Here is a 15,266-nt window from a genome sequence, read left to right on the forward strand (position 1 = left end):
GTATGTATGTATATATATATATATATATATATATATATATATATATATATATATATATATATATATCTATATATCTATATCTCAACTCAGTTTTTTAATCACACCTTTTAATTATTTCTAAGATTCAGCCGTAACAGTAGCAATGTTCGGAAGCATCAAATTTTTCCAATCAACGCGATTGGAGAGCCGACTGATATCCAAGTCTTTTGGTGATGTCAGTCGGCTCGTCTCCCGCCATACATGCACCAAAATCATACGAAATTTTGTTTTGTACGATATTACCAATGCATCTGTGGATCTTAATAGGATGTCAGAGGCTGTTATGAATAATGAACAATCTCAGAAAAGGTACTGTGCAAATGTGTTATGATTATATAATTAAAGCCAAATAAATAAATAAAAAAAGAAGAATTAAAGGAACAGTAACACAAAAAAAAGTGTTTTAAAGTAATAAAAGTATAATGTACAGTACATTTGGGAAAATACTTAGGAAAGCTGTCTGTAAATACAAATAAAATTGTAGCTTGATATACTAGACGTCAACTGACTAAGCAAAACTGTTTATTGCTGAACAAAGATTAAAAAAAACTGATCAGAGTATTGCTTCTTTTTAATTTGCTGTCTAGATGACATTTGGAATATAATGTGTAGTTTGGGGTACTGATATTGAACATGAAAACATAAAATAAATACAGTATATATGCCTGGGGGTTTGGACTGTGCTGGATCATTTCAAGGGATTTTCCATTGCATTATCCCACATTTTTTTAAATGAACAGCCAAAATAGGGAAGACCACGTAGAAGAAAAGATTAGCTTGAAATTATCCCTCTGCCACAGAGTTGCTTTCATCTCACTGCTGTGAGAGCGCACGGGTATTGTTTGTGTGGTTCTGCTTGATTTTCTGCACAACCAATACCCATATGATAGATGTTTATATAGATGTTTATAAAAAGTGAAAAGTTATTGAAATTACATAGCAAAGAGTGGTCTTTTAAAGAAAGGGATATAATGATGTAAATTTTTGGTTAAAAAGATGGTGAAATTCTGTTGAAATATAATAGGCTGAAACATTTTAATTTATATACAAATAGAAAACACTTTTTAGAAAATTTGATTTTATAATGGATACATTTGGTAAAATAGCAAAATATAATCCAAAAAATATTATTTTACCTATTCTTAAACAGGAAATATCTAGAAAAACTTATTTAATAATATTATTACATGCCTTAAACACTATTACAAAACTATATATATTGGACATGTTATTTTGAAGGCTTTAATATATCCAGGTCGTGATGTACAGTATTTAGAAGAGACAAAGGAAAAGCAGCTTGATTTTCCTGAGTAGGGATTTCCCCAGCTCTTTGGGTAATTATAGTCCCTTACATCCAGTCACAATAGTTACATTTAACTTATTTAAGTAGGTGTTAGTTGAAACTCAGGTGTAACAATTTATAATCTAGTCAGATTGGTACAATAAATCTCAATAAGGCAGGTGTTAATTTTTCAATTTATATGACTGTAAGCATGAATTGTGAAAATAGCGTAGGGATGCAGCATATGTGATTAAACAAATGTTGAAATACAATTATATTAAATAAGTGCAAATGAAAAACTGTTTGCCATTTTTACCCATTTAAGAATATGAGGGGCACAAATAGAAAGATGACATAACATAGAAAGTTAGATTGATAAAAAGACACAAGTCCATGAAATCTAAACTTTTATGTCTATATAAAACCTGCCTAAGTGCTAGTTGATCCACAGAAGGGCAAACAAAAAAAAACTTCTGAACGTAACAGAAAGGAACAGTGACAACGGTAGCCTCCCAAAGCAATCGTTTCCTTGTTAAAGAGATCAGTGACAACAGCATTTCAAAAAAATCAAAACTATACATTTTTCACTTTTTAACATTAAGAAAAATACTGCTGATGAACATACACTTTGTCATTTTAAATAGAACAGAATAGGTTACTGTTAACTCTTGATCTAAACCGAGCAAAATCTGAAATTAAAATTAGTCACAATCCACCGAGAAATAACCCCTCAATTCCCCAAAATGCAGTCAAGTTAGTCTCATTAAACAGGGGCTTTTCACTGTAAGACAATATTAGGTGTCAATTAAGAATGTGTGCAAAGTATAATTTTGGATGAAATTCACCACCAATTTTTTTTTGTTTTCCCCAACACAAAAAAAAAACGCAGTGTAATTGCAGACACAAAGAATGAATTGCATCTGATGCAACTGTGCTTGACATTAAAATTTGTGCAGTTCGTACAGTAGATAGCTCCAGGGATCCTCTGCAAATAAAGTCAAAGTCTAAGTAAACTTTATTATCATTTCAGCAGTATATGAATACACAGTGAGATGAGACAACGTGGTTCCAGCTAGTACAGATATCAGAGTGCCTCTGAGGTAGTCCAGGTGTGTAAAGTACAGAAGTATAAAACAATAGTTCAGTTCACAGTTCAGGTGCATCTGGAATGTAGTGGGAGGGCAGGCAGTGAGTTGAGGAGTCTGATCGCTTGTGGAAAAAAGCTTTTGCGCAGCCTTGTTGATCGGGCTTTAATGCTGCGTAAACAGTCCGTATGAGGGGTGTGTGGAGTCCAGTGCAATACAGGAGGCCTTTCTTGCACAGCGCTTGTGGAAGATGTCCTGCAGTGATGGAAGAGCTGCTCCAATGATGTTGCCAGCTACTGTACCAGACGGAGATGCAGCTCGTCAGGATGCTCTATGGTGCCCCTGTAGAACACTGTGAGGGTGGAAGGCGGAAGGCTGGCCTGTTTCAGTCATCTCAGGAAGTGATAATAGATGGGATTTGGAACAGGAGTTGGGATATACACACTGGCACCAAGTGTAATTATAATGAAGTGCAATGGCATAGAGTTCTCAAGTCCATTTTTGCACGCTTGCAACTGTGGCTCTATATGAGCTCTACAAGCTACAAGTCCATCTCCAGAAACCCTAAATGGGTTGTTCGCCTTTATATTAACTTTTGGTATAATGCAGAGAGTAATATTCTGAGACAATTTGCATTTTTCATAATTTCGTAAATTACTTATATACTGTAATTACAATAAAACGTATGCAATTTAAAACTTCCCTAAATTGGCTAGAAACATAACTAAACATACATAGAAGCTTGCGTACATTTTAAAATATGAATGTAAATTAAGTTACCTATAGGTCATGCTGGGTGTTTTTTGCCTAGGGGTTTGTTTTTGTAAGTAATTGTTAGTTGAAGTTCCTGAACCCGACGGTTTTGCCAACCTGACTGTCCCACCTCAGCCAGTTAAAGTTTCTAATTTTAATGGACTCTTGCTGCACAAATATGACAGCCCCCTCATACAGGAACATGTAGGGTTGCCACCCGGCCGGTATTTTACCGGCCTAGCCGTTAAAATACCTGCCAAGCCCGGGGGCCGGTATTACAAATTTACCGGCAAAGTAGCTGCCAGTAAATTTGTAATACGATTAAAAGGAGCCCTCGGCCTGCCCCCAATCCCCTGGAACTTACCTTTTCTTTTGCTTCTTCTAGCGTCTGTGGCACGGCCCCGCCCCTTTTGATGTCACGGTCCGCCCATTTTGATGTCAAGACCCGCCCCTTTGTGTCCCCGCCCCCCACCAGCCGGTAAAGCATTTTAAAAAAGGTGGCAACCCTATGCATCTGACATATAATGGAAAAGCATTTTGCAGATTAGGGTTAGGATAAGTCAAAAAGAAAATCCCCCCTGGTCTGACTAAGGTTTGTCTGGCTGATTGTACTCATACCTCCAAACATTTGAAAAAAAGTAAGTGGGATAAACAGATCTACAGTGTGGCAAAAATGAATTGACCACACCCATTGTATGACCACATCCCCTAAATACCATGTCCATTTTAGAAAATTTGGCAGATTATGGAAAGTTTTAACACATTTCTGGGGTTTTTAGGGTCATGTTTTCTGTGTTATTATAGTTTTGCTAATGAAGGCAAATTGCTCTTTAAGCTGAAAGCCTCAGTTCTCCCAAAAGACTTGCTCATCTTAAATAGTTACAATTGGATCTAAATCTAGGTGCGGAGTCTTCTGGGTTCTCTGCCTCTTATTTAATTAAATTTCAGAAACGTTGTATCGTTTTCTGGCGTCAGTACAGGAGATCATAGAGAAACTCTGGGCATTTCTGAAATAAGCCATGGATGCGGGCTGACCTGTCAAACTTGGGACCTCAAAAAACAGGACAGTTGGGAGGTATATGTAACTCCCAATCACAGGAAGGAGTCAACAATGTCTTTAGGTTTGAAGAATACGGTAGCTTTATCATCAAACTCCAAATGTTTAGGAAAGCCTTGTTTCACTACTTTCAACTTTCTGGACAGATGCTTTTGGGTATAAAATTTATGTTTAGTCCACCTTATTTTTGTTCTGTTTATAATGCATTGATTGAAGCTGCAACTGATTTGGACATCATTTCAGATGAGTAAACAGCCTTTTCACAGTCCTAGTAGGGTCATCATCTGCAAGTTGCAGCAGGGATATGTATAAATCAGAATCTTAGATTTAAGATATTGGTTATACCCAAATAAGAAAGATTATACAACAGGACACTGGCAGACGAATTTTAAACCTAGATGCAGAAAAAGAACATGCAGCTGGTGTCCACAGTTAATAGCATTTTTAGTTTTAAAGTGGACTTGTCACCCAGACACAAAAAGCTGTATAATAAAAGTCCTTTTCAAATTAAACATGAAATCCAATATCTATTTTTTATTAAAGCATTCATCGCTGTTGTAAGCTTACTTAAAATCTCAGCTGTCCATCAAATATTGCTTGTCTCTCCTCTATGCTTTAGGCGAAAAAATTAATAAATGGCGAAATTCAGAATTTCGCTGAAAATCCATGGCTGGCGAATAAATTCACTGATCATTAGAATAGATAGGACAGTTCATGTAGCGGAGAATGCTTCTAATGCTTTGCCCTGCACTTCTTTAAATTTATGAAGCTAGACCAAATTGAGGTGTTTAAAGGACATCTAAACCCCTTCCACAAAGAATGTAATTAGTGAACAGTCTCTGGTTACAGTTAGAGATCACCTGACCAAACATACTGCGGCTCTGAGGCAGCACAGAGAATATCATAAAATGGGAGCTCAAGGGAAAAGACGTAAAGGGGCAATAGATTATTTACATCATATTAATTGGCATCTTAAACGGTTGCTTAAGTATTCATTTGAGGGTATATTTTTCCTTTGATCACTTAGAATTCTTTCTCCATCTCTAACCCACTCAGCCGATGCCTGGGGACTTAATGTTGGCTACTACATGCTAAGTGCTTCTCAACTCAGATTATTTTAAACATGCCCTCCAGTCTATCAGTCAGTGAAGAGATGCACTGCTGGTTCCCACAGAAACTCTGCTGTAGCAGTTTGCTCTTATTTCTTCTAACCTCATTTACTGAGCTCAGTTCACCATTACAGTGCTCTAACCAAGCAGGAGTTTTTATTGACATAAGATCTGTCTGTTTAAGCCTGCATTTTTGATTGCATGAACTTTACAGTGCACATGTTTGCAGATGTAAAATTCATGGATGATATGTCAGATGGGAGAAGGCTGTTATTTGTTTTAGGAAAATGTGATGGCGCTGGGAAACAGAGGGGATATATGCAGTACAAATAATGTGGCAGTAATGAATGAATAAAAGCATTAATTTAAATGTAAACAACCCCTTTAAAAATGTATATTGTGTTAGTAAAGTTTATTTTGCTTGACTAACACAAAGTAATGGGATTTGAAATTATTTCAGTGTAACAGATCCCCTTTAAAACAACAACTTTTTTTATAATTAATTCTAATCAATTTTTATAATTATTTTTTTTTTAATGCTTTTAACTTTTTTCTTAGAGCAGTTTCCTTAGCATCAGTGGAACCAAAGAGTTGCAATTGATTACTGCTATTTTAAATACACAGGGAGATTTTAGTTTGCATACATACCATAGTAACGCAAGGCAAAGCAGATTTCTTCCTGTAGTAATCACTGTTGGACAGTTTGAGGTTGAGCAGCAGTACATAATAAGATACAGTATACAGACCGTCGGCATTTAGCAGTGTTTGGAAGCCCATGCTGCTTTGGTTTTCAAAGCCTGGTGAACGTAGTGCCCCTATTAAAAAATAAAAAATAAATAATATATATATATTTAAAGATACAATGTATGTATTTGTATGAAATAAACAAAAAATAAACAAAGGCGATACAGAAGGGGAGGGTATTAATAATCGTATTCCTTAAACTGGGTTCTAATACATATTCTAATTATACAATTGTGTGGATTTGAGCCTATAATACCAAGTTAAGGGTTTGTACTAATAGAGAACAGCTTTATTGTTTTACTGTTCCTTTGTCTTTTAAGTTTTTAAGCCAAGGTTCCTATATGTTCCAATATTCTTTCCTACTATTATACATCATATAAGTTATATCCTTATTTTTCTTGCCTCTTCTACTAGGATATATTTTATATTTAACAGTTATGTATGTATGTATATTTTTTGTGATATAGCACTACTTTTGGACACAGCAAAACAATAAATTGATAGAACAAACAGGAGTCAATACAATAATAAATACAAATAACTACAAAATACAATTATATCATATACTAGGTGTTAAGTGTTAAAGAGATAAGAAGAAAGAGGTCACTGCCCCATACAGCTTACAATCTACGTAATTGGGTAACTTACAGACACAAATAGTGGGATATAATGTGCTGCAGTTAACAATGGCCGCTTGTAATAAGAATACCAAATACATGAAAGAGTCGGCCAGGAATGTATAAAGGCACAAGAGTAAAGGTGTAATCGGGTTTAGAGGAACAAAGGTATTTGAAAGTTATGAAAAGAAGCTTGCAAGTTATTATTTGCTAAATAACTATATTAGCAGTCATTGGGTTTGTTCACTCATAATGAGAGGGGGAGTATACTTGCAGCATAATTTACTACAGACTGTAGAGGGGTGAGTTAGGCAAACCTGTTAACAGCAGTCTATATGAGATAACAGAACAGTCTGCCTGGAGTTGAACCGGAGACCTGGTGTTCCTGTGCTGTCTACATTGCCACTAAACCATGTGAGCAGACAGCTAAGGCCCTGTTTCACTCCTATGGCCAAATCCTAATTTATAACAGGTGGAATGCAGTACACTGAACAAAATGGTTAATGTAGGGTTATAATAGCAATGGATAAAATGTTTTCTTCTTTCTCGCACTTTCAGTTATCTCAAGAAATGTTAGGAGGTAGCATATTCCTTGGAGAAGACAACACTTCCGAAGTGAGAAATTTACAAAACAGTCAACTGGTAGCTTTGGTAATTTTCTCCTGGACTTTGTATATATTTCTTTGTAGAGCCTTATTTGAGGGTATAACACTGCACTATGCAAATAAATTATGACAACATATTTAAGAATTAAGAAAACTTGTTACAAAGTAGATATAGAAATGTACGTGCCTGCTTGCAAATTTGAATAAAATGTTGATGCAAAATTCTGTAACGCGGTGTCAACTTCCTCCATCCTTTGAAGCGTCAGAAGGCGTGGTATGATATTCAGAAGTGACTGTACAAAAAACCTTGCGCTGTGCTGGTCTGCCTCCTGAACTTTCAACAAGTTCAATGACAATGCAGCAGTCCTTAATGACCTGTGACCAAGACAGTCTCTGGGAGTTTGATCTTCATCGGCTAGAGAGCAGTTGTCAGAACCAATATCAGATACATCCGATCTTCCAGAATCTTTTTCGGCAGCCATAGAATACTGATCACATGAGTCAAATTCCGTCCTAGAAAGATCTTGCTCATCAACACTAAAATTACTCTCACTGTACCTGGATCCATAAGATCTTGTCCTACTTTCAACAGACAAAAAATTTGTTATGTCTGGATATACTGTTACGTGGCTTCTTTGAACAACATCAGGCTGATCAACAATTTCTAAATCTGAATTCTTTGGCCTTTTGCCTTCAATGTTATCCTCTGGAGTAGTCTGTCCCAGGTCTCCTTCTAATGTTGTCTGGCCTGTGTCTGTGGTTACACTTATGCTAATATCAGGACTCTTTTCTGTTCCTAACTCCCATGGTGTGTGTTCCGTGGAAAGGACATGCCTTTGCCACCTAAAATCAGCCTCGTTAATTTCCATGGATTCTCTGGTTGACTCTCCTCCATCTCTCAGGTCTTCTATACGATGAAGCAGATGTTGAACATGCTCTTCTTTAAGACCTTTACCCTGACTTAGATCATCTAAAGATCCAAGCAAGGCGCAAACACAAGAGACTGATGCATAGCATGCTTCAATGCCTCCTTTAACACATGCTTCTGTCATTCCATCCATGATCCTACAAAAGCAAAAATTTAAATACGTCTTTCAATTATACAGCAGAAATTTATTTGATAGATATGTACATGGTTCCAATATTAGAACACACACATGCCACATGTCATTATTACATTGGCATCAAAAACATAAATAAATCCCAAAAAAAACGAATTTCTCGCAAAAGATGTTAAAGTTTTGCCAATACTTTTATAGTTTTGCCAAACGTTAAACATTTACAATACAGAGGGTAATACGATAGGATACCTTATTATATTGTAGTACAACACAATTGAAAACCAATCAGCAAAAACAAGTGACACAAGAAGCAAACCCTGAGGTACTCCAATAATATAAAATACATATTGACTTCTTGCATAATACTGTATCAAAACACAAGAACAATAAATAAGTTTACTCTAGCTCAAGGGCAGAGCTGTGGGGGCTGGGGATACCTGTCTCTACTGCAGTGATCCCCAACCAGTAGCTCGTGAGCAACATGTTGCTCTCCAACCCCTTGGATGTTGCTCCCAGTGACCTCAAAGCAAGTGCTTATTTTTGAATTCCTGGCTTGGAAGCAAGTTTTGGCTGCATAAAAACCAGCCAAACAGAGCCTCAATGTAGGTTGACAATCCATATAGGGGCTACTAAATGACCAATCACAGCCCTTATTTCGCACCCCAAGAACATTTTTCATGCTAGTGTTGCTCCCCAACTTCTTTTACTTCTGAATGTTGCTCACAGGTTCAAAAGGTTGGGGATCCCTGCTCTACTGTATTCAACCAGCCTCTTCTGGCATACTGTATGTACAGGACAGCCAGACTCTCTGGTCACCTGATTACTAGGGTAAATTGGAACCTACTAAACATGTAATTGCCAAAATTCCAAACTGCAGAAATGAAAGCTAAATAATTCAAACACCACCAAAAATAGAAAAATCAACATCAATTGCAATTTGTTAGAATATCAATGTCTACATTATACTAAAAGTACATTTTAAGATGAAGAGTTAAATTACATTTTACATTTTATTGCACATCATGCACCCAGGCCCACCCATTGCTAGATATGCCACAGCATTTTTAAAACTCTGTAAAAATATTTTTTTGTTTTGAGCACTGGTCTCAAAAATTGAGTATGCATACACAAACTTACAGCTTAGAGTGATACATTTATTACATGCTTTATTTGGCTTATTGTACCTGATAAGAGTTTCAGCTGTCCTGACTAACTTGAATGCTTCAAAAGCATGTTTACCAACCTCAACACCATCACCCCTGACTGTGAAGAACCCTACGTCCTGCCTCCCTCAACATGAACACGTTCCTTCTTCCTTCTCACGTCCTACCACGGCGGCAGCCTCTGGTCACCCGCCGCTCGCATCCCACCCCTCTATGGCTCACAAAACCGGCTCCCCTGCCCATTCTCGCTCTATATCCGCTCCTCTAACTGTACCATTTCTTCTTGTCACCAGCCTGTACACCTCCCATGTCCCCCCTCGCACAAGCGCCCTTTTTTCCCCCAGACGACCAAACCAACCCCAACCCTTCCGAACACGTCTACCCCCCTCCATCCAATTTACCAGCCTCTCTCTCCCGTCTCACTACCCCAAGCTTCTAAGTTTGCCACCCTCCCTACGTCCTCTGCCACTCCTCTCCACCCGCTCCATTTATCACTTCTAAGGCTCGCCCCGAGTCCACCACCTCGCCACCCTGCCACTACTCCAGATAGCCGCCCTCCACCACGGGCGACCTAACTACACGCAGGCAGACTCCTACCTCGCTTCTTCATCCCTTGGCTTTATGTTTCCTTTTACTGCCACGACACCGAACTTTCATTCTGCCCTTCTCACCGCTAGCCCACAGCAATGACACCCCTGCCCAGCATCTCCAGACCCAACCTCTCGCTTAACCCCCGTCCTTTGACACGACACCGAAGACCCACGACTCTTCCCCAAACCGCATCCCTTTCCTTTCTCGCCTGCCCACACTACTGCACCCCTTTACTCTATTCTACCGAATAGACATAAACACTTCTATCGAGTTGATATCTTCCTCCCTCGACCACCGGCTCTTTTACCCCTGACCACCTTCAACTCGCTTCTTAATAACCTTACTATCCCCACCTCACCTCGCTATTCCGTTCTCTTATCGCCGCGTCCAACAACCTACTGCGGCACAACCGCCATCCTGCTGTTTTCAGTAAACCAGACCCAACGCCTCGCTCACGTCACCCACTCCACGCCGCATCTCTCAACCCTTCTACAATACGCCTCTTCTATCAATCCATAAAGGTTTTCTTATTCAACACTTTATTTGATTTCAAGAAATGATAGCTGATTTTTGGTAAAGTTACAATAGCAATTCAATTATAGATGAGTGTGCAAGGACACAGTATCAAAGGGATTGCAGGTAAGATTAGACAGTGTTCTGTACAGAACAAACACAATCAAAAAAGTTAGCAGAAGTGACATTGTTTCATCTTGGGTGGTAATGCAGGTCAACATGATCGTTCAGAGGGGTAAAGATTATCTCAAGTGGGGTTTGTGTCAATGGGATGTAGTGTGGGGGCTTTCTAGCCAGGAGCTCCATACTTCTTATTGATTGATTGGGATTTATTTATACTGTGTGTGTGTATATATATATATATATATATATATATATATATATATATATATATATATATATATATATATATATATATATATATATATATATATATATATATATAGTGGTGTGAAAAACTATTTGCCCCCTTCCTGATTTCTTATTCTTTTGCATGTTTGTCACACAAAATGTTTCTGATCATCAAACACATTTAACTATTAGTCAAAGATAACACAAGTAAACACAAAATGCAGTTTTTAAATGAGGGTTTTTATTATTTAGGGAGAAAAGAAATCCAAACCTGTGTGAAAAAGTAATTGCCCCCTGAACGTAATAACTGGTTGGGCCACCCTTAGCAGCAATAACTGCAATCAAGTGTTTGCGATAACTTGCAACGAGTCTTTTACAGCGCTCTGGAGGAATTTTGGCCCACTCATCTTTGCAGAATTGTTGTAATTCAGCTTTATTTGAGGGTTTTCTAGCATGAACCGCCTTTTTAAGGTCATGCCACAACATCTCAATAGGATTCAGGTCAGGACTAGGCCACTCCAAAGTCTTCATTTTGTTTTTCTTCAGCCATTCAGAGGTGGATTTGCTGGTGTGTTTTGGGTCATTGTCCTGCTGCAGCACCCAAGATCGCTTCAGCTTGAGTTGACGAACAGATGGCCGGACATTCTCCTTCAGGATTTTTTGGTAGACAGTAGAATTCATGGTTCCATCTATCACAGCAAGTCTTCCAGGTCCTGAAGCAGCAAAACAACCCCAGACCATCACACTACCACCACCATATTTTACTGTTGGTATGATGTTCTTTTTCTGAAATGCTGTGTTACTTTTACGCCAGATGTAACGGGACGCGCACCTTCCAAAAAGTTCAACTTTTGTCTCGTCGGTCCACAAGGTATTTTCCCAAAAGTCTTGGCAATCATTGAGATGTTTTTTAGCAAAATTGAGACGAGCCTTAATGTTCTTTTTGCTTAAAAGTGGTTTGCGCCTTGGAAATCTGCCATGCAGGCCGTTTTTGCCCAGTCTCTTTCTTATGGTGGAGTCGTGAACACTGACCTTAATTGAGGCAAGTGAGGCCTGCAGTTCTTTAGATGTTGTCCTGGGGTCTTTTGTGGCCTCTCGGATGAGTTGTCTCTGCGCTCTTGGGGTAATTTTGGTCGGCCGGCCACTCCTGGGAAGGTTCACCACTGTTCCATGTTTTTGCCATTTGTGGATAATGGCTCTCACTGTGGTTCGCTGGAGTCCCAAAGCTTTAGAAATGGCTTTATAACCTTTGAAATTGAACTCAGGTGTGATAAACCACAGTTAAGTTATTTTTTAACAAGGGGGCAATCACTTTTTCACACAGGCCCATGTAGATTTGGAGTTTTTTTTCTCCCTTAATAACGTAAACCTTCATTTAAAAACTGCATTTTGTGTTCAATTATGTTATCTTTGACTAAAAGTTAACGGTTTTTGATGAGCAGAAACATTTAAGTGTGACAAACATGCAAAAGAATAAGAAATCAGGAAGGGGGCAAATAGTTTTTCACACCACTGTATACCTCTGTTCTTGTAAGTAATTTTCCTATATGGTAGCACCACAAGGGCTATCCAACATTCATTATTGAGGTCTGTGCAGATAACCATTTACATGCTATGCATTTGCGGGCCCAATACAGTTAGTGCTATTCACAGATGTGTGTTAGGTTAGAGGTCTTGTCTTACACAAGGCATAACTTGGGATCCAGTGGAACTAGTGATCCCATCACATCATGTATGAGTGTTTCCAGTAGTCTACAAGGGCCAGGAAGGTCCAAATTAAGTGATAACAATGGGGGCAGTCAAAGAGCACCTGGAGAAGTAGTATCCGTGCTTTGACAAAAATGACTGAGGGTCTAGGGGGTTAGGTAGGTTCTATGTAGAATATTTAATGGTGTGTTCCCTTATATATGGGGAGGCATATTTGGGGGATTCAAGAGCCTCATTCCACTCCTCCTGGTCAATCTGCTCAATATTTTCTTCCCAAGCTGCTCTACTACACAGCCAAAATGAACACTTAAGCAACAGATAGTTTACATCATATTAAGTGGCATGTCTGTTAATTGGCTCATGTGACCTAACAAGTATGGTTTGTTGGTATGTTTGTGTGCTCAGTGAATTGTACAATCCCAGGGACGGCCCTTATTTTTTAAAATGGCAATTTTCTATTTATCATTACCCAATGGCACATACTACTAGAAATGTATATTATTATGAAAATGGTTTATTTACAAGAAACAGGGTTTTACATATGAGCTGTTTTATGTAATATCTTTTTATAGAGACCTACGTTGTTTGGGGGGTATAGTTTTCCTTTAAGAGCTCACTCCAAGGACTGTGAGGTATCTTTCAAAAATAAGACCATATCGCCAGCATATAGGCCCATTTTATCAATGCACTTCACTGAAAAACTTCAGTTTGGTTATCGAAGTGTATTTTAGTTGTCAGGGGCTCAATAGCCAATGCATACAAGTGAGGGAGTGGGAATGGCTCAGAAATTCAGCCTTTTGTAGAAACCTTAACCCTGGGAGAGGTGTACAGTAATTGGACCAAAGCTAAAAAGTCCACATGGCAGCCTATTTGCTACAGAACTGCCCAGATGAAGAGCACTAAAATGGCCTCATTCATTATCTACTTTTATATACAATGTGTCGGAGTTGCCTGCTCATGCTCTTATATGGCTATGTAACGCCTCAGTGACTTGTAACATCTTTATAAATTACAATATGGAATACATTATTCGATATGTAAAAAACTATTTTCAGACCGGCACATCTTATAATAATGTGACTTTATTTAGACACATTATAAAAAAGTTGCAGTCCTATTGAGGACCTTTGTCAAGGTCCTAATAGCAAAGGGTCCTAAATAGGATGTTGGGTTTTTTTTGTACAATGTGTCTAAAAAAAAGTCCATATTTTTGTAAGGTGTACAGTTCTGGAAATATTTTTTTGTATATTTAATTTGACTAACCCCACTTTTTGACGGTTTTGCACTTGAGTGCAGATGTATACATATCTTGTATACATGACATGCATGTGGCTAGTGCAATTTAAGTGTAGTGTTGCTAACAACCCTTGGAAAATGAGGTACAATGCGTAATTTGTAAAGGGCCCTAGTTAACTCACAGTTGTTTTGTTGGGTAGAGGTCAGGGTTCTGTGCAGGTTGGTAATGGATGGTAATTGGACCAGTCCCCTGTATCAACTTAAAGGAGAAGGAAAGGTTAAAACTAAGTAAGCCTTATCAGAAAGGTCCATCTAAATATACCAGTAAACCCCCAAAGTAGTGCTGCTCTGAGTCCCCTGTCAAAAGAAACACAGCATTTCTTTCCTTCTATTGTGTACTCATGGGCTTCTGTATCAGACTTCCTGCCTTCAGCTTAAACCTCATTGCCCTGGGCAAGAGCATGCTCAGTTTGCTCCTCTTCCCCACCCCCCTCCCTTCTCTACTGTAATCTGAGCCCAGAGCAGGGAGAGACTCAGGCAGGAAGTGATGTCACACCATGTTAATACTGCAGCTCCTATCCTAAACAAACAGAGTTTCTAGAGCTTTTTACTCAGGTATGGTAAAACATTCTACAGAATAAATATAGCATTCTAGCTTGCACTATTGCAGCTAATCTATTGGCAATAAAATGCCTCTGAAGCTTTCCTTCTCCTTTAAGAGCTATTTTCAATAACTCTATTTCCTCACTTACTATAAAGCCATTTAACCCCATCTTGAAGCTATTTAAGGCATCTGCCAGTACAACTAATTCAGGGATAGAATTCCACAGCTTCACGGCTCTCACTGTAAAAACCCCTCTCCATTTAGATGAAACCTCCTTTCTTGCAATTGTAATGGATTGCCTTGTTTCTGCTAGAGATGTCTACTGGTAAATAAAGCATTAGAGATTATATGATCCTGTTACATATTTATACATAGTTGTCATATTCCCCTTTAAGCTCCTCTTCTCTAGTATAAACAACCACAACTTGGCAAATCTTTCTTCATAACAGAGATTCGGTCAAATACTGAATCCTAATTTGCATATACGCATATGCAAATTAGGGGTAAGAAAGTTAAAACATTTTTTACTTCCTTGTTTTGTCACAAAACGTCATATGATTTCCCTCCCCTAATTTGCATATGCAAATTCAGATTCGGTTCAGCCAGGCAGAATGATTCGGCTGAATCCTGGCCGAATCCCGAACAGAATCCTGGTGCATCCCTAATTGCTACTTTGTATTACTTATCTTTGTATTCAGGTCCTCTCCTATTCATACTCCAGTCAATTATTCAAATCAATGCATAGTTGC

General features: G+C 38.3%; 1 protein-coding gene across 2 annotated transcripts in view; it reads right to left on the bottom strand.

Moving 5' to 3' along the window:
* The window catches only part of arfgef3.S (ARFGEF family member 3 S homeolog), a 175,335-nt gene that overhangs the window by 84,086 nt on the left and 75,983 nt on the right, over positions 1 to 15,266 (bottom strand). For both annotated transcript variants that reach the window (XM_018265297.2, XM_041564498.1), the window contains exons 12-13: positions 7,479 to 8,356; positions 5,974 to 6,140 (exon numbers count right to left, since the gene is read on the bottom strand). In XM_018265297.2, the coding sequence (XP_018120786.1) occupies positions 5,974 to 6,140; positions 7,479 to 8,356 (1,045 nt within the window). The remainder of the gene's footprint in view (positions 1 to 5,973; positions 6,141 to 7,478; positions 8,357 to 15,266) is intronic.

The sequence above is a fragment of the Xenopus laevis genome, chromosome 5S (genome assembly GCF_017654675.1).
Source record: "Xenopus laevis strain J_2021 chromosome 5S, Xenopus_laevis_v10.1, whole genome shotgun sequence".
Lineage (NCBI taxonomy): Eukaryota > Metazoa > Chordata > Amphibia > Anura > Pipidae > Xenopus > Xenopus laevis.